This window comes from Garra rufa, chromosome 18, assembly GCF_049309525.1.
Source record: "Garra rufa chromosome 18, GarRuf1.0, whole genome shotgun sequence".
Lineage (NCBI taxonomy): Eukaryota > Metazoa > Chordata > Actinopteri > Cypriniformes > Cyprinidae > Garra > Garra rufa.
Window position 1 is genome coordinate 28,782,381 of NC_133378.1, and position 20,066 is coordinate 28,802,446.

Sequence of the window (20,066 nt, forward strand, 5' to 3'; positions counted from 1 at the left end):
TTCCCCTCCGCGCGCCACATCCTCCTCCTCCTCTTCACGAGCGTTGGGTACCACGCGCGTTCACGCCGAGGACAGCAGCACGAGAAGGGACTGGCGAGGCAGAGGCAAGTCCTACCAAAGCGCACTCACGATTGGCTGTCGAACTATGACTGACCATGTTGTTCTAAAATGGCTTGCGAGAGCAACGCAAATACCCTCCCCTTCTAAGTGGCTCTGTGAACCATTGGGTAAAGCGTGATGTGTAGATACACCTTAAGAGGAACCGAACCAATCCAAAGTGAGCGCTCTTGAGACGTTCGAGTGCAAACGAAAAGGCGATGTAAATGTTTCAAGTTGCTAAATTCAAAGGCAGAAAACGTATTTTTCGGAGCTTTTTGCGCTGACATTTCATTCGTAAGCAATTCTGGACAGGTTACTTGTACGTAATGTACACGTTTTTCGATCAAATTTGATGGGCTTTTATATCATAGCTGAGCTACCAATGCACTGTAAACATTTTACTGCTCAGACTGAAAACTTTCGACCACTTTGAGTTTAATAGCAATGGTGAAATTCTACAATTTTGAAACTTTTTTTTTTTACACCTAAGCCACCTACGTTAAACACACACAAATCTACTTATTTTGTCAAAAGCAATGTACACCATTGGGATAAATACATAGCAATCCATTAGTTAACCTTGAAGATGAAGCAAAGTTTGGGCTGAATGCGCTGAAGTGTTGCGCCATGGTGCTGAACGGACAGCTCCAGGTGGCAGCAGCGTTCTACTGTCACAGTGCTCTTCTACGAAAAATGTAGCACCCAGACCTCCAAAATGTCTTATGGTTCACTGAAAGTATCCGGAAAGTACCCTACACTGCTGAGCCTGCGAGAGAAATAGTTTCTGACAGCCTACTCCAATAGCATGATGCTGTGGTCTGGGTCCCATCTGAATTGCCTGGAAAACCTCAAAACTGCGTTTAGGTCTATGGAAGTGGCATTATACCCGAGCTGATTAATTATTCGTTAGATTAAGCATTCGTTAATTGCGTCGAGCGTATAGATAATGGCTTAAATGCTTCTCTGCCCGCAGCGAATACCCGCCATGAAATGTTATCATTAAAGCGTCATCTTTATTGCTTGCAGTAGCTTGATAACACGAGTGCTTTCCAAATCCTTATCTGTTCATTTTCGAAGTGAAAAATCTTGGATTGTTGAATAAAACATTCTAAATGACCCGTGGAGAAAACACTCGAGCCAGTCTATCAGACGAAACATCTGGTAATGGAATCAACATAACACTGTGACTTATAAACAAAATATTTGTGGACTGAATAAATCAAGTTCTATGTATATACAGCAAAGGTTTAATTTAGGATTAGAACGTGTTTAGAAGGCTAATAATAATACATGAAACTCTTGAAAAATGTTGGCATACAGCTTTTGAGGCATCTGAATTCTCTAAGGGACTGAAAATTATACTACAGCACAATTCCTTATGGAACATCTGCAATCTATTCTTGCCAGGATCACACATGGCATCACAAAGAGGTCTATCTACTTGTTACTTAATTACCATTGCATCACAGCAACATCTTTATTTCCATCCATTTAACTTGCAACAATCATTTCTACACGTTTTCATGAGTTTTGGAAATTGATTTTATTCATCAGCAATTAAAATCGAAGTGGACGTATTAATTGATTCCACACATACTGACATGACACTGATTTATTATTGCCACTTTTTTCAAACACTAATGGAGCTCAGCTTGGGTCTGACGTCAACTACAGCCCATTAACTGAATGATAATTAAGGCCAAAAGGGTGCCGGTTGACTTTTTAAACTGAATAAAGTAAATTAAACTATAATTTTGGATGAATAAAATGTCTATAATAAAAAAAAAAGTCTGCTAAAAATTAATTCTTTTTAGATATTCTTTGTAGATATTTTGAAAAGCTGCTAAATCATATAAAGACTTAGTAAACAGGAAAGGGTGCACTATTTTGACAAACCAAAGTTATTAGGTGGTAAAGATATGAGCAGTGATAATTAAAATATTAGCCTAATATTTCACTCTATTCAGTAGTACATTAACTGTACTGTTGTTTACATCCGAGTATCGCCAATATGACTGTGCATCCGGGTAAATGACCAAATCGTGATGCAAGTGCAAACCCTCTATACCGATATTTGCAAATAGAAAAATTTGAAAACCCCTTAATTCATTATTTGAAAACCCCTTAATTCATTATATTCGAGAACTCGTGTGCCCGGAAAACGTGCAATGTTGATGAAAACTTTCTAGGGTAAAGTAAATTCATAAATATTACATAGCTATCCAACTTTTTCTTCAACGTGGAAGTAAGTCAATGGATGTCACTTCCGGTTTATTACCTGCTGTAGGGAAATAAAGAGAAGAATAACATGAAGTAAATGGTACAGCTGTTTTCACTATAAACCAGTGTGTTTATAATTAAGATAATACAATAAACATAACATGGTAAGACACAACAATTCTGCAATATCAAGCAGCAAAACAAGCTGTTTTGTACAGCTAAAAATAGCGTGAAACGGATGAGACTGGAAGCCAGACCCATAAAATTTACAAATGGCTATGCCTGTTCTTAGGGGGGAAATGGTGGATAATGTGGTTGTAAAATATAAAGCGGGGAATTCCATCCCTCCTCCTGGAGAGCTACCGTCCTGCAGACTTCAGTCCCAACCATGCTGTAACACACCTGTCCGTAGCAGAGTTGGAGACCCTTGATATAAAGTAATGAGTATGTGGATTTTCTTAACCATTAATTTGCAACTGATTACTGTGAATTACTGAACACAAATTATGAATTTTATAGAGGGTTTGCACTCACGTCATGGTTTGGTCAGTTACCCGTATGCATGGCCATATTGAAGATAATCATATGTTGTTCTGCTAATTTATGCTGTCTAAACCACAGAAAAACGTTTGGAAGCCGCTAAATCATATAGAGAAGGACTTAGTATACAGGAAAGGGCACAATATTTTGACAAACTAAAGTTAATAGGTGATAAAGATACATACATTAATTAAGATATTAGCCTAATATTTCACATACCTGACCGAAAATGATAAGAACAAACACAAATATTGACAAGATATTTGCCCTGGAAATCCTGGTTCAGTTTGTTTTCATTCAGTGCCACCAAGATGGCCGATTGATGACACATCGTGAAAACAATCTATTCCTTAAAGGAGTAGTTCACTTTCAGAACAAAAAATTACAGATAATGTACTCACCCCCTTGTCATCTAAGATGTTCATGTCTTTCTTGAGTCGTGAAGAAATTATGTTTTTTGAGTAAAACATTTCAGGATTTCTCTCCATATAATGGACTTCGATGGTGCCCCCGAGTTTGAATTTACAAAATGCAGCTTCAAAGGACTCTAAACGATCACAGCCGAGGAAAAAAAAATCTAGCAAAACGATGGGTTATTTTCTAAAAAAAATTACAATTCATATACTTTTTAACCTCAAATGCTCCTCTTGTCTAGCTCGGCAAGACAAGCGTTTGAGATTAAAAAGTATATAAATTGTAAATGTTTTTAGAAAATAACCTATCGTTTCACTAGATAAGACTCTTCTTCCTTGGCTGGGATCATTTAGAGCCCTTTAAAGCTGCATTTTTCCTCAAAAAAACACCACTTCTTTACGACTAAAGAAAGAAAGACATGAACATCTTGGATGACAAGGGGGTGAGTACATTATCTGTAAATTTTTGTTCTGAAAGTGAACTACTCCCTTAAGCTTATTGCTGTTACTGTGGCAGCCAACAACAGTACAACTTAACCTTGCGCACATTTTTATAGTCACATTATAGTTACATTAAAAAAGTTTCAGTTGAATTAATTCAGTCCCACTTTAACATGGCTTTCTATTGAGACCGGAATAGGAGAGCACCCAAACGGAAGTTAGGCTCCTGCATGGCGGCGCTCATCAGAAAAAACAGGAAGAATAGACCTTATTCCTGATCTGTTTTTAATGTAGCTAAGGTCAGCAGCTTCGTGTCATCTACACACACATCTGACAAATGACGGTCATTGCGATATTGCTAAGTGATGGTGGAGCCATGTGCTTTTTAAAAACATTTTAATAGGTTTAACATTAGATTATCAACTCGGAATATACACTAATTTGACTAGAAACAATGCAGACCGGAAATGCAAAGCATTCTTCAGGTTAAGAGTCAGGCGTGACTTCCGCATTCAGGAAAAACGTCTATAACAACGTGCAGTAAACAGTCAAACTGTTTGCACTACAAACCAGTGTGTTTATAATTAACATAATACATTAAAATACATGGTAAGACAATATCAAGCAGCAAAACAAGCTGTTTTGTACAGCTAAAAAACTAGCTTGGCGTGGATGAGATGGGAACCCTGAGCTATAAAATGTACAAATGGCCGTGCCGGTGATTAGGGGACACCCTAAAAACAAACACAAATGTTGTCAAGATTTTTGGCCAATCACAAACACCTTTTGTTCCTCAGACAGTTTTTTGCACTCTTTTCCTTGATGTGTTATAACGTTTGGCAGTCTATAGTAGGCTACTCCAAATGTTTTTCCCCGTCCGACCGATTAGTACAGCCCAAAACATGACAATAATTGACCGTTTTCAGAAATTGTATTTTTGGTCAGTGTTTCCTCCCACCCTGACGGTGGCGCTAAAGACCGTCATGCGCTCCGACTCTGCACACCAAAAATCAGCGTAGTTTGATCTGGCGCTGGGGCGGGGCGAAAGGTGGTAAATATGGCGGCGGCCTTGGAAGAAGATGAAATCGACAATGATGACTATTATTCTCTGTTAAACGTCCGCAGAGAGGTATGACATATTGTTATTAACAGAGAAGAATAATGTGAGAGAGCTGCAAGTGAATAGTAAATGCAGACGCCTCAGGTATCGCGCTTTAAAACAGGATCCGACAGTTTGTCGTTAAGCTGTGGCTCAGTCAGCACACCGTGACCCTTACATATCATTGTCTTCATGCAGGAATTTGACTGCATGGCTACTAATAGATCGGATTCATGTTATATGTAAATACCTTCTGTTTCTCTTTAGACTTAAACAAGAAGCACTGAGTATAAACACTAAGTAAGTGATTATATTTGGCGCTTCTGAACTCTAAAAGTGAAACTGCTTCAAAAGTGTTGAACTCAATGAAGAAAACTCCAGAAGTTATAATAACAACACGCATAAAGATTGTTTTGTCTTTGACAGCTGTTAAGATTATATTAAAAAAAATAATTCGCCTATAAATGAAAAATCTGTTACCATTTATTCACATTTATTTCTCTAATCTGTAAGTTTCTTCTGTGAGATGTTATGCGCAATGTTAGGGTCTAACAGCCATTTTTTGACATATTGTCATTAAATGTTGACTACCATTTTGTGTAACTTAGGAAAATAAAATCAGAACAAAAATGACATTGTTAACTGTCACTTTAATGTGTTCACAGAAGTCTTGAAAGAATTTAAATTTGTCTTGATCACAACTTCTAAACTTGCTTTTAGATTGATCTTGCACCTTTTAATATTATGTCTTACCAAGAGCAATGCTGTAGTTTAGGTTTATGATGAATGATTTCTTTTTAACTTTATATCCAGGCCACACAGGATGAACTCAAGGCTTCATATCGCCGTCTTTGCATGCTCTACCACCCAGATAAGCACAGAGATCCAGAGCTTAAGAGGCAGGCAGAACAGCTTTTTAACTTGGTTCACCAAGCATATGAAGGTAAAATGTTTTTGCACACTCTGCCTTTTCAAGCCTTTGACAAAGCAAGCCACTTTTGTGGCATTATGTCTGCTTTACTATCAAGGAAGTGTGTTCTGTTGTATCTTAAAGGGATAGTCCACCCATAATTGAATATTTTGTCATCATTTAGTCACTTATGTTGTTCCAAACCTGCATACATGCAAAAAAAGACATATTTTGAAAAATGTTGATAACTAAAACATTTCAGTTTAACTTTGTCATCCATTGTATTTTTTGACCATGCGATGGCAGTCACTGAAAACTGAAACTGTTTAGTTACCAACATTTTCAAAATATCTTCTAGAAAGTCATACAGGTTTGGAACAACATGAGGGTGAATAAATGATGACAAAATGTAATTTTTGCGTGAACTGTCCCTTTAACAGACAGATTCTCTTTACGAAAAGCAAGTTTTTAATACCAAGTCCTGAATATTTCATGATTGTGATTAATGTTCTTTTGCAGTACTAAGTGACCCACAATCTAGAGCAATCTATGATATATATGGGAAGAGAGGGCTGGACGTGGAAGGATGGGAGGTAAGTTGAAGATTCAGAAGACTAAAAAATGCTTTCCACAGTTTCATAACATTTCAAGCAAATCATTTTCCCAGTGGGCTTTTGTGTCATCTTCTTTGTGCTCACTGCAATAATGATTTCTAGGTAGTGGAGAGGAAAAGAACGCCAGCAGAGATCCGTGAAGAGTATGAGCGACTTCAAAGAGAGAGAGACGAGAGAAGACTACAGCAAAGGACCAACCCTAAGGTTTGACCTAATGATTTCAAAGCAGCAGCAGCAGCAGCAGCAGCTGTCATGATTAATACAGGTTTTGCTGATTGTTCCTTGTCTCACTCAGGGGACAATAAGTGTGGGTATTGATGCGACAGACCTCTTTGATCGCTATGAGGAGGATTATGAAGAGATCTCTGGCGGCGGTGGTGGTGGTGGTGGCGGCGGCCTACCGCACATCGAGATCAACAAGATGCACATATCCCAGTCAATAGAGGTACAGTCTTTAAATCATGTTTTATGTGTCAGTTAGATGTTTGTGTTTCTTTTGAAGACATCAATACTTTTATTCAGAAAAGATACATTAAACAATAAAGATTTGTAATGTCACAAAAGATTTCTGTTTAGAATAAATGCCATTGTCCTGAGCTTTCTGTTCTTCAATATGGGGTTCCATTTGTGCCGAAAAAAAGAGTCAATTGCCTTGTGCTTTGTACTATACATTTGTCTTTGTCTTCAGTCATTGCCTACTTGTTCAGGTAAATCAGTATATGTTGACGTGCATGTTGTTTGTTTACGTCGTCTTAATCTGTCGTCCTGCTTTCCTTTTCTCTGTTGTTTTTACTGTTGTCTTATTCTGTCATCCTGTTCTGTCGTCTTATTCTGTCATCTTGTTTTGCCATCCTTTTCTGTCGTCTTGTTCTGTCATCCTATTCTGTCCCTGTTCTGTCGTCCTGTTCTGTCGTCTTGTTCTGTCGTCTTATTCTGTCATCTTGTTTTGCCATCCTTTTCTGTCGTCTTGTTCTGTCATCCTATTCTGTCCCTGTTCTGTCGTCCTGTTCTGTCTTCTTATTCTGTCGTCCTGTTCTGTCATCTTGTTTTGTCGTCCTTTTCTGTCGTCTTGTTCTGTCGTCTTATTCTGTTGTCCTATTCTGTCCCTGTTCTGTCGTCCTTTTCTGTCGTCTTGTTCTGTCGTCCTTTTCTGTCGTCTTGTTCTGTCGTCTTGTTCTGTCGTCTTATTCTGTTGTCCTATTCTGTCCCTGTTCTGTCATTTTGTTCTGTCGTCCTGTTCTGTCGTCTTATTCTGTCATCCTATTCTGTCGTCCTGTTCTGTCATCTTGTTTTGTCGTCCTTTTCTGTCGTCTTGTTCTGTCGTCTTATTCTGTTGTCCTATTCTGTCCCTGTTCTGTTGTCCTTTTCTGTCGTCTTGTTCTGTCGTCCTTTTCTGTCGTCTTGTTCTGTCGTCTTATTCTGTTGTCCTATTCTGTCCCTGTTCTGTCATTTTGTTCTGTCGTCCTGTTCTGTCGTCTTATTCTGTCATCCTGTTCTGTCGTCTTATTCTGTCATCCTATTCTGTCGTCCTGTTCTGTCATCTTGTTTTGTCGTCCTTTTCTGTCGTCTTGTTCTGTCGTCTTATTCTGTCGTCCTAATGTTGTGTTGTTCTGTCATTTTTAAGTGCGGTAAAGTTAGTTTTAGATTTGATATTTGCTGCATATTCGACTAAGATGCTTTAGGGATCATCTGTAAATTTACCTCACAGTACAAAACGAAGTCCAATAATTCATTCAAATTAATGTTTACAGGACTATCGTTAATGCCTAGTGGGTAATAGGCCTGCAGCGACTTGTCGATGACGTCGACGACTCGGTTCTAAAAAAAACGTCGACGTCAAATCCAGTAGTCGACACATCACGCCCACTCACCAGACGCATGTGGGCGACCAAAACAAAGCAGCATGGATAACTAAACTCCGTCCACTTCTCAGGTTCAGCAGCCTGCACTCCCAAGCAATACATGTCATCAGAAACAGGGCTCACTGACTGTTTTTGTTAACGAAATAAGCAGCAGAACAGTCGCAAATCTGACAAACACACAGCAGTGTTTCAATACTGAATGATTTAGCATTTAATTTAATGAATGGGGTGAGTCAGTGAACGAACTGGTTGAATCCGTCTATGGTTGAATCCGTGACTCACTCATTAAGACAGTGACTTATTGCCACCTATTGGTGGTTCGGTTTCATATTTAAAAGTAATGCATTTTTTTCAACATTTTAGATTTATATGTTAAAAAAAGTACAACATTAATCTTAAAACATTATTTATGCATTTGCAATTTTACTGTGCAAATGCATTTTTTGGAACCTCTTATCTTCATTTAACAGTCTAAGTAAATACATTTAAATAGCATTTTCGATGCAGACTGGGTTTTTCCTGTGCAGTGGAAAGATGGAGTTTGTTGATACTGATTTAATCTGAATGGTAACCATACAGAGTGTAGTTATTCTAATTGAATGTATTGATTAAATTTCAGAATTGAATATAAATGATGATACATTTAGTAAGGTTAGGAAAATAAAATTAAAAAGTGTCCTAGAATCAATTTAAGGCAAATATCACAAATATTCTGATTAAAGTAAGACCTTATAGAGCACTGATGAGACTATTGCTTCAGAAAAGATTAATTTACGGCAAAAAAGGCTCTTTTTTGCCTTGGACAAGTAAATTTTTTACTCGGACAAGTAAATCAGACATTCACTTGTCCGCGTAAAAAAAAGTCAAAGCTTAATGTCAAGCCCTGTCATCAGAAAACAACTCACCGTCCTACCTCAAAGGTGTGGGAATATTTTAAACACAGCCAGAAACGTAACGGTATAGTTATATGCAGTCTTTGCAAGATGGAGCTAGCATACCACACCAGCACGGCTTCCATGTGGGAGCATCTTTTAGGAGGAAACTGCTAACTATGTAAAAAAAAATAATAATAAGATAAATCATCTAATTAGTCATTAGAATAGTCGACTATTCGATAAAATAATCGCCCGAATAATCGTTTTAAAAATAATCGTTTACCCCTAGCCCTAGTGGGTAACTTGACTAAATAAATGTTGCCAATTGGAACTATTGTGTAAAGCTAGATATTGGCAAAATATATTAAGTCAGTTTGCTCAGCGTTTGCTCGTTTTGTACTGTGAGGTAAATTTGCAGATGATCCCTAAACCATCCTAGTCGATATGTAGCAAATATCAAATCTAAAACTAACTTTACTGCACTTAAAGATGACAGAACAACAAGACATTATGACGACAGAACAGGACGACAGAAAAGGATGACAGAATAAGACGACAGAACAAAATGACAGTTAGGACAACAGTAAAAACAACAGAGAAAAGGAAAGCAGGACGACAGATTAAGACGACGTCAACAAACAACATGCACGTCAACATATACTGATTTACCTGAACAAGTAGGCAATGACTGAAGACAAAGACAAATGTATAGTACAAAGCACAAGGCAGTCAACTCTTTTTCGGCAAAAATGGAACCCCATACTTCAAGGAATACCTGAAATATGTATGTTTCCACAACATTATTAAGCAGTACAACTGTTTTCTGCTGTGATAAGAACTATTCATTATATAAAACTTTTTTTAGCAACAAATCAGCATTTTATAATGATTTTTTTGAAGGATTCTGTGACACTGGAGTATAGGGCTGCACGATATTGGGGAAAAATTACATTGCGATATATTTTTTTCTTGCGATATATATTGCGATGTGTACAAATTCATTTATGTTCATCAGGTTGTTTTGAACTGCTTAAAAATCAAATAATAATTCAAGAATAATTGGAGTAATTTTGTAAGCATTTTCAAAGAATAAAAAAGTAAAAGTACAGTATAATCAAAACCCTGAAATAAAATACTTTTTAAAGCTTATTTTGGGTAGTTTCATAAACAGTTTGACTCACCTTATTCACTGTCAATTCAGGCAAATCAAGGCTCTAATATGAAATTAATAATGAATGTTTCTTTTACCCTGATGAAAGGGAAATCAGCTTCTTCCTTTCACGAAAAGCTTAGCCAAGATGGAGGAACAGCTAGCTGATCATAGCTGTTACAGGGATAACATTTTTTAGCAGCAGAGCTACTGCAAGCAATTTTTAGTTTTGGAAATCCATTTATCTTTGTTTATTTATCTTTGCTGAAACTTTCACGTCTTTAGGAGAGCGCGGGTCATGGTTGCTTAGCAACGGCAGACGCCACTCTGCCACTCAAGTTACAGAGCGCTTTGGAAAGAAGGAGAACGCGACGCGTCTAGCGTTTTCCACGCGTTTTAAGGGGCGACATGTGAACGGTCCCTTAAATTCGTAGTGTTTCCGCGAGTTGTGGCAACATCTGCCAGGCACTCCCGACAAAGCACCTGTTTTTGGTCAGCAGCATCCCTTTTGCATCCTTTTGCACCCGCGCTCATTTCGCCATGCGCACGCAGAGACTGCATGCATGAAGTAGGTGAAGCAACGTGTGCATTGTAGTTTTTAAAGAACCCTTAAATATGAGTTAATTACTTTATTTTAGACAAATATAGATCCGTGAATAGAAAGTTTAGAAATATAGAAAGTACATTTTAAAATCAGACACACATAATTTTTTTTTTGCCCTGCATCGTGACTGCCACGATGTGACTATCGCGCATGCGTGCATCGCGATGACGATGCTGAAACGACCTATCGTGCAGCCCTACTGGAGTAATATTAAGCTTTGTGATCACAGAAATAAATTAATTTATAATTTAATTATAGAATAAAAAATTCTAATAATATTTCACAATATTATTAGTTTAACTATTTTGTATAAATTCAGCCTTGGTACGCATGAGAGACCTCTTTCTAAAACTTTTATGATAGGGCACAATGCAAGTGTTTACATAAATATTCACATTTCATTCACATTTAAAAATGCATTAGTTGCATATAGTGAATTAGTATTTCATTCTCTGTATTTGTTTGAAACACTTTTTACTTAAAAAAAAAAGTGGTTTAAGGGTTTGCACTTATGTCATGGTTTGGTCAGTTTGCCTGAATGTGTGGCCATATTGGAGATACTCGGATGTGAACAACAACATGAATTGCGCGGTTAATATGTTACTGAATACGTTGTTCCTCAAATTTTTGCTACTAAATCATAGAAAAGGACTTAGTAAGCAGGAAAGGGTGCAATGTTTTGACAAACTAAAGTTAATAGGTGGTGAAGTTACATACAAGCAATATTAATTAAGACATTGGCCTAATATTTCACCTACCTGACCAGAAATGATAAGAACAAACACAAATGTTGTCAAGATTCTTGCCCTGGAAATCCTGGTTCAGTTTAGACACAAACGCATTTCGTTCCTTAGACAGTTTTTTGCACTCTTCCCCTTGATTTGTTATAACTTTTAGCAGTCTATAGAACTCCAAATGTTTTTTTCCCATCCTACAAATGAATACAACCCAAAATATAACAATAATTGGCCATTTTCAGCAGCAGTAATCAGCTAAATATGTGAGTTTTGTTCAGATCAGTGCCATTGTTTACGTACAGTGCTGCCAATATGGCCCATTGATGAAACGTCGTGAAAACACTCTATATAGAATTAATAAATATATTTAATCCATTAAATTCAAACCTGGGTCCCACTTTATATTAGGTGGCCTTAACTACTACGTGTTTTCAGCAGAAAATAAGTACAGTGTACTTAATGTGTTCATATTGTATTGCAAGACACTTTTGCTGCTCTTGAGGTGAGATATGGGTAAGGTTAGAAACAGGTTTAGTGGTTTGAGTAGGTTTAAGGTTGGGTTAAGGTGTAAGGGATGGTCAACAGGGAACTTTATAAATTTAATTACAGAAATTAATTACAGATGTAATTACACTAAAAAGTTTTCACCAGATTCAACTTAAAAACCTAAGTTCAGCAGCTGCCTTAAAATTTTAAGTTAAATCAGCTTAAAACTACAAGTCACTTTAACTTATTACAATAAAAATGAGTTGATTTAACTTGTGAGTTGAAATGCCTTAAGTTGATTTAACTTAAAATTGTAAGGCAGCTGCTAAACTTGAGTTTTTAAGTTGAAACTATTTTACAGTGTAGGTATTTTTCAAATATAAGTACAATGTAAAAACATGTATGTACACAATAATAGCATCGAATCAAATGATTAATTTAAATGTAAGTACATAGTAGTTAAGGCCACCTAATATAAAGTGGGACCTCAACTTGAAAATGAAAGCTTTTCAGGGAAAAAAAAACATGAAACATAAATTTAAAAAAAAAGCACATTTCTGAGAGAATTTCTAAGAGATTTAAACTAGATATTTCCTTTCTTTTAAAAGTTGTTCACTTTTGTTTATTGTTGAAACACACTCATGTCATTGACCTTTATTTTAACACAGTCGTAAGGCTTATATATTGTCCAACTCTGCTCTCATAGGCCCCTTTGACAACCACAGACACAGCCATTCTTTCTGGCTCTCTCTCCACACACAACGGCAACGGGGGAGGAAACATAAATTTGGCCTTGCGACGAGTCACCTCGGCTAAAGGCTGGGGAGAAGTAAGTGCTTTCAGTTTGTGCTTTACATAATAATGGACTGGATTGTCATTTTTGCTGAGCATGTAACCAAACATGATTCATACATGTTTAATACAGCTTGAGTTTGGGGCAGGAGACACACATGGCCCTCTCTTTGGGTTAAAGATTTTCCGTAACTTGACTTCACGCTGGTGAGTACAGCACATCTCTGTGGTGTTTGAGTAATTTAGTTGAATTTAATATCTCTTGATTTATTTTTGTAAAAAATATTTTGACTGTCTTTGTTGCAAGTTGCATGCTATTGGGTGTTTTGTATACTAAGATATATTTGTTTTTTAGCTTCACGACGGCTCATTGTGGTTTGCAGTTTTCATCCCGCGGTATACGGCCGGGTCTCACTACTATGCTTGCACGCCACCTGGATAAAAACACTATGGGTTATTTACAGTGGCGCTGGGGAACGCAGTCTTCCATGAACACCAGCATCGTCAGGGACACCAAAAGCAGTCATTTCACCTTCGCTGTGCAGGTCAGTTGCTGTTTTGCACAGCAAACCCTAAGCTTTATTCCAGTGTTTTTTCTCACTGTTCATCATCTTTTTTATTGCCATAGTTGGGAATTCCACATACATTTATCATGATGAGCTACCAGTACAAATTCCAGGATGATGACCAGACCAAGATCAAGGGCTCTGTCAAGTAAGTATATGTGGATGCTGCCTTTGTCTTTTGTGCGTGTGTGTGTTTTGCATAGAGACAGCTTGTTTTTTTCTGGCTACAATTGGTTAGTTTAAACAGGTAGTTCATAAATCTGGTTATTTAAAACGGGTACACTGCCATTCAGAGGTTTTTCATGTTTTTATAGAAGTCTTTCCTGCTCATCAAGGCTGCACTTATTTTATTAAAAATACAAAAAAACAGTAGTATTGTGAAATATAAATGGTGCAATTTAAAATGGTGGTTTTCTATTTTAATATACTTTTGAGGGTACCCTAGTTAAAAATAGAATTTATTACTGCAAAGCTGAATTTTCATCAGCCATTACTCCAGTCTTCAGTGTCAAATGATCCTTCAAAAATCATTCTAATATGCTGATTTATTATAAATGTTGGAAACAGTTGTGCTGCTTAATATTTTTTTGGAACCCATGATAGTTTGTTCTGGATTCTTTGATGAATAAAAGGTTAAAAAGAAAACAGCATTTATTTTAAAAACAAATATACACTACCGCTCAAAGTTTTGGGTCAGTCCAAAAAAAAAGATTATTTTCTTTTTTCTTTTTTAAAGAAATTAATGCTTTTACTCAGGATGTGATTAAAAAATTTATGCTTTCACTAGGATGTGTTAAATTGATAAAAAGTGATAGTAAAGACTTGTATTGTTAGAAAAGATGTCTATTTTGAATAAATTCTGTTTTTTTCTATATATTAATCAAACAATCCTAAAAAAAAAGTATCAAAGGTTACAAAACAATATTAAGCAGCACCACTGTTTCATAATAAATTAGCATATTAGAATGGTTTCTGAAGGACTGTGTGGCACTGAAGACTGGAGTAATGGCTGGTGAAAATAAAAATATATTTTAAAGTATATTAAAATGTAAAACTTATTTTAAATTGCAATAATATTTTAGAATATTCTTTTTTTTTCTGTGTTTTTCATCAAATAAATGGGACTTTGAGCATAAGAGACCTCATTAAAAAAAATCCTGATCCCAATCTTTTGAACAGCAGTGTAGTTCGAAAAGGCACTGCTAGAATTTGTCAGCCAGTATTAGCTTTAATATTATTATGCACAATATTTGTAAAAAACATTTTTGCTGTATTTGAAGAGTTCTGTTTTATCAAATTCTTTATCTTTGTTATACTTTACTTATCATTCTGCTTTAGATTTTTTTGCTTATCACGTACCCTGTTTGGCACAGACTTTATCTTGACTTTTTGCATATGTAAACAACAAAAAATGGTTTGCATCGAGTTTGTATTAAATCGGATTTGTACCCTGTCTGACCTCTAAATGCATGTATCTGATTTCTCAGAAATATTGCAGATTTCTCATTATTTTTACAGAACTGATAGGCTCAAGTAAAGTTACTATATGCATTGAAATTCGCCTTTTTTTCATACCGCCTATTTTAATCTGTTACAGTCTTTAGTTCAAGCTGTAGTTGAATTAGGTTATCCTTGTATTTTTCTTTGCTTATTTTGAGATCAAATATTATATGGAGAGCACTTTGCAGTATTGCTGTGGACTCCCTAGGGATCACAGACTTATTGTTGAAGACAGCTGGACTAATGAATGTAAATAAACAGGAAATCTGTCTATTTGTCCATGCGGTGTAAATACAGCTATCCTAGATTCTGTGTTCATATGACCTGTGTTTGTGGCTAATCAGCACTAAGTGTCTTAATGATTCTCATTTTCTGTTTCTAGCCTGGTAAAATAACAGCACTTGTGTTGCAGGTCAGGGTTTTTTGGTACGGTGGTGGAATACGGCGCCGAGACTAAGATCAGTCGACACAGTGTCCTGGGCGCTACCGTCAGTGTCGGAGTACCTCAAGGCGTTTCTCTCAAGATCAAGTAAAATGCTTTTGATCATTCTGAAGCTATTTCCCAATAGTAGTTTTTCAGTAGCTCTGTAATCGTGGTATTTTTGTCTAACCCAGGTTGAACCGAGCGAGCCAGACGTACTTCTTTCCAATTCACTTAACAGACCAGCTTCTACCCAGCGCTGTTTTTTATGCCACTGTCGGACCCCTTGTGTTCTACTTGGCCATCCAGCGGCTAGTTATCAGACCTTACCTTCGTGCTCAGCAGGAACAGTAAGCCTTTTTAGCTGATTAAATGTGCAGTAACATTCTCCACCTGTTTCATTTTGTTGTCTTTTATTGGCTAGTTGACTTCCTCCTCTCCAACCTTTATCCCCTGTGAGTCTGGAAAATAATAGACTGAAATCCGTTTAAACGGCTGTGAAACTGTGAGTAAAAGAGCAAATGAGTAAATTAAAATTGAACCTTTCGTCTTTTGTTTAGAGAGCTCGAGAAGCAGCGGGAGAGCTCGGCATCAGACATTGCCAAGAAGAAGCAAGAGGCAGAAGCAGCTGTGAGTTCATAACGCCTAAATACGCTGCAAATAATTTATAATGCATGACCGTTTAAAGTGGTCATAACTTTCACGGCAGGCTCTTTGTGTTCACAGAAACAATGAGTTAGCGTCAGGCTATCGTTTCTATCTGCACATCAGTCGTTGTGTCAGGGTGATAAATGTGTGCCTTCACTATGTGCATATACAAGCAGTCTTATTTGAAATCACTCTTTTCTCTAGGTTCTGCTGATGCAAGAGTCTGTGCGTAGAATTATCGAAGCAGAGGAGTCCAAAATGGGTACGATAGCATTGGATGAGATCAAACTATGAAAGTGAGGATTGGTGACTTAATCTTCTTGTGTACTAGGTCTGATCATCCTCAACGCTTGGTATGGCAAGTTTGTGACAGACAACAGCCGTAAGCATGAAAGGGCAAGGGTCATTGATGTGACGGTGCCTTTACAGTGCCTGGTAAAGGACTCCAAGCTCATTCTCACAGAAGCCTCTAAGGTAAAGCACAGTTATGCTTGCTTTGTAATTGGTTTTGGTCCAGAAGACAAATAAGGGATGAGAGTAGAGGGTTATTGGAACGGCAATAAATTCTCAGAAGGATTTATCTAGTTTTATTCTAGGTTTTTGTAATGTTTTGTATGTGCTTTCCAAAGCTTGATTTTTGCTTCGGAAATAATAAATGTATTTTTAGTATTGCTGTGCTGAAAGAGGAGAAAGAAACAGCAAAATTATGAAAATATAAACTATTTTAAACAAAGATGTACAGAAGAGTTCAGAAGTTTTAGGTTAGTATGAATATCTTTTTAAAAAGAAAATACTTTCAGCAAAGATCCATTAAAGGATTAGTTTACTTTCAGAATAAAAATTCCCTGATAATTTACTCACCCCAATGTCATCCAATATGTTCATGTCTTTCTTTCTTCAGTTGAAAAGAAATTAAGGTTTTTTAAGGAAAACATTCAAGGATTTTTCTCCATATAGTTGACGTCGATGGAAGAAAAAGGGTTGAAGGTCCAAATTGCAGTTTCAAAGGACTCTACACGATCTCAGCTGAGGAATAAAGTTATAAAATAAATAAATAAAATTATATACTTTTTAACCACAAATGCTCAACTTGCACTAGCTCTACTTTACGCATTATGTAGGAAAAAAATTGGAAAGATTTTGAAGTTGGAGGAGAAAATGAGATGTAGTTTTTTGCCCTACTCTACATTTTTGAATCAAGGTACACAGACAAAGAGTGAACTTTCCAACGTATTTACATAATTACGTGAATCACAGAGCTAGTTCAAGAAAAGCGTTTGTGGTAAGTATATAAAATGACCCTTATTTCTTGGCTGGGATCATTTAGAGCTCTTAGAAACTGCATTGAAACTGCAATTTGAACCTTCAACCCATTGATCTCTATTGAAGTCCACTTTATCGAAAAAAATCCTGGAATGTTTTCCTCAAAAACCTTAATTTCCGTCCGACTGAAGCAAGCATCTTGGATGACAGGGTAAATAAATCAAGTAATTTTTATTCTGGAAGTGAATTAGTCCTTTAAATGTATTACATGTATTAAATGTGACAACAAAGTCTCAATTTCATATAAATGAGTTGTTTTGAACACTGTTCCTCAAAAAAAAAAGTATCAATTTCCACAGATATATGAACTAGAATGACATTAAGAATTGTTTGTTGAGCACTAAATCAAAAATGTTTTTGACATTTAAAACATATTATGATTCTAAAATCATAGTAGTGGTTTTAAATGTCCTAGTGTTGTACTCTGAGAGCGTTGTAGAAAATGTTTAACAAACAAAAGATAATAAAAACCAAACCTTGGGAAAAACCGAATTGCTGTGCCCATAATGTTAAACACTGTTGCAGGTGTTAATTGGATGTTTTTGCATACATGTCCTCAGGCTGGGTTACCGGGCTTCTACGACCCCTGTGTAGGTGAGGAGAAGAGTCTGAAGGTGCTGTATCAGTTCAGAGGTGTGATGCACCAAGTTCTATGTGGTGACACAGAAGCACTCAGGATACCTAAACAATGTGAGTATGCAAAGTTGTTTTAGAGCATTAATTTTAATTCCTAATATCCTGACGAATGCTATTCCCAATTGTAATTTAAAATCTCATGTTCTTTTGTCTTTCCTCTCCCTTGTAGCCCACAGGATTGATAACGACAGTTAGAAACATGTATCTCTTAAGCTGAAAGGGACAGTTCGGACTGGTATAGACTGATGAGACACAGATGTTCTGGAGTAGTGCCCTGGAAACACTCTGTGCCCTTAAAAGTCTTCATATACCTATTTATCCTTTATTTTGTGCTGTTTTAAATATTATTCTACATGATGTCTGTTTGCAAATTAGAACTAATTGGAACATTTAATTTGCTGGATTTGCATTAATAAAATGTCATTTCCCAGAAAAAAAGCTAGACAACAGATATATTTTTGTGTTGGTAGGCCTTAAAACCATTTTTAAACAAAGGCCCCCTTCTCAACTATGGATCCACAACGGTGCCTGTAATCAGCACTCAGCAGAGAGAGCTATTTTACCCTCATTACATCACAGAGAAACTATTGCTGCTTGATCCGACTCACTGAATCCCACAGGAGCTGGTGTGCCCCAGCTGTCAGCCTTCTTTCTATATCTGACTTTTTGTACCACCAGCTTCCAAATAAACGATCTTGCAAGTGTTTAGGAGGCAAAGCATGTTCTTAGTGAAACCCTGGCTGCTTAATCATTTGCATTGTTTTTCTTTTTCATCCCATTCCCTTAATATTTCGAGGCCCACCTTTCGTACTTTACATCTGCCAGCAGTGTCATAGGAATTGAAGGGGCCAGTGCACACAATATGCTGGTACTGTCTATTGCGTGCTGGTTGAGGAAACAGAATGTGAACTGTGTACTAAATCTCACGTAGGGCTAGTCTCCCACCTTGTGTCCAAAGACTTGAATAGCAGTGGATGAAGGGATAATAGTGGAATGTCCTCTATTTTTATTTTAGACTCGATCTCCCTTAATCCCTGCATTTTAGTGCCATAATTCATACAGGGAGGATGCAAAACCCTATTATAGTCTTTGGTTGATTTAAACTTTTTGTTGCCTTTTTGGTATTTGGGTATTCTTTATGCAAAAACATCACTTGTCTTGATAAATGACTTCACTTTTATTTGAAAGACTGGCTGTATGGAATCTGTTTCCTTTTTGAGAAGTAATAATTTATATGAAATGTGTCCATTCTGCACACTTGCCATTTGATGTTAAAAAAGACAATCTATTATTGTTGGCTGGAGTATCGATTGGTTCAAAGGTGTTTGTTATACTTTACCCAATGGCCTACCACTTGCAGCAAGTATAGACTGTCATTTTTAAAAATAAACCATCAAGGAGCAATGGAAATGTATGTTGTGTTTGAATAATGAATGGTGTACATTATTTTAATTAAAAAAAATAGAGCATGACGTTTCCTCCAGTGTTTTAAGCAGGGTGACATTTGATATAATGTAATCAACGCTTTATAGTGAGGTTCTAATTAACATTAGTTAACATTAACAATTAATACGTTAAAAGCATTTATTAATTTAATCATTTAGTAATATATTAGAAGTTCTGTTAATAAAGTTTAGGTCAAAAGTTTACACACACACACACACACACACACACACATACACACACCCTGCAGAATCTGCAAAATGTTTTGTCAGCAAAATAAGAGGGATCATACAAAATGCATGTTATTTTTAATTTAATACTGACCTGAATAAGATACTTCACATAAAAGATGTTTACATATAGTCCACAAGGAAATAATAGTTGAATTTATAAAAAAAAATACCGTTCAAAAGTTTACATACGCTTGATTCTTAATACTATGCGGTTACCAGAATGATCCACATGTTTTTTGTTTGTTTGTTTGTTTAGTGATAATTGTTTATGAATCCCCTTGTTTGTCCTGAACAGTTAAACTGCCTGCTGTTCTTCAGAAAAAAATCCTTCAGGTCCCACAAATGATTTGGTTTTTTAGCATTTTTTGTATTTTAACCCTTTCCAACAATGACTGTATGATCTTGAGATTTAGTACTGCTCTTCAAAAGATACATGTTTCCCAGAAAACAAAAT

The 20,066-nt window shown here is 36.5% G+C and overlaps 1 protein-coding gene across 1 annotated transcript; it reads left to right on the forward strand.

Annotated features, from left to right (window-relative positions):
• Positions 1-4,755: 4,755 nt before the first annotated feature.
• dnajc11a (DnaJ (Hsp40) homolog, subfamily C, member 11a) lies at positions 4,756-19,408 on the forward strand. The gene is made up of 16 exons (XM_073823173.1): positions 4,756-4,842; positions 5,626-5,755; positions 6,242-6,315; positions 6,439-6,540; positions 6,632-6,781; positions 12,757-12,879; positions 12,976-13,049; positions 13,198-13,387; positions 13,471-13,556; positions 15,321-15,437; positions 15,524-15,679; positions 15,890-15,959; positions 16,182-16,239; positions 16,309-16,451; positions 17,861-17,990; positions 18,106-19,408. Exons 1-16 carry the CDS (start codon positions 4,771-4,773, stop codon positions 18,129-18,131), a joined length of 1,701 nt encoding a protein of 566 aa, XP_073679274.1. The 5' UTR covers positions 4,756-4,770; the 3' UTR covers positions 18,132-19,408.
• Positions 19,409-20,066: the final 658 nt, after the last annotated feature.

Excerpts from the sequence above, each read along its gene's own strand:
- dnajc11a (XM_073823173.1), top strand. The coding sequence starts at position 4,771 with ATGGCGGCGGCCTTGGAAGAAGATGAAATCGACAATGATGACTATTAT. Across the intron at positions 6,541-6,631 it reads AGCAAAGGACCAACCCTAAG|GGGACAATAAGTGTGGGTAT; the intron begins GTTTGACCTAAT and ends TGTCTCACTCAG. Across the intron at positions 15,438-15,523 it reads GGCGTTTCTCTCAAGATCAA|GTTGAACCGAGCGAGCCAGA; the intron begins GTAAAATGCTTT and ends TGTCTAACCCAG.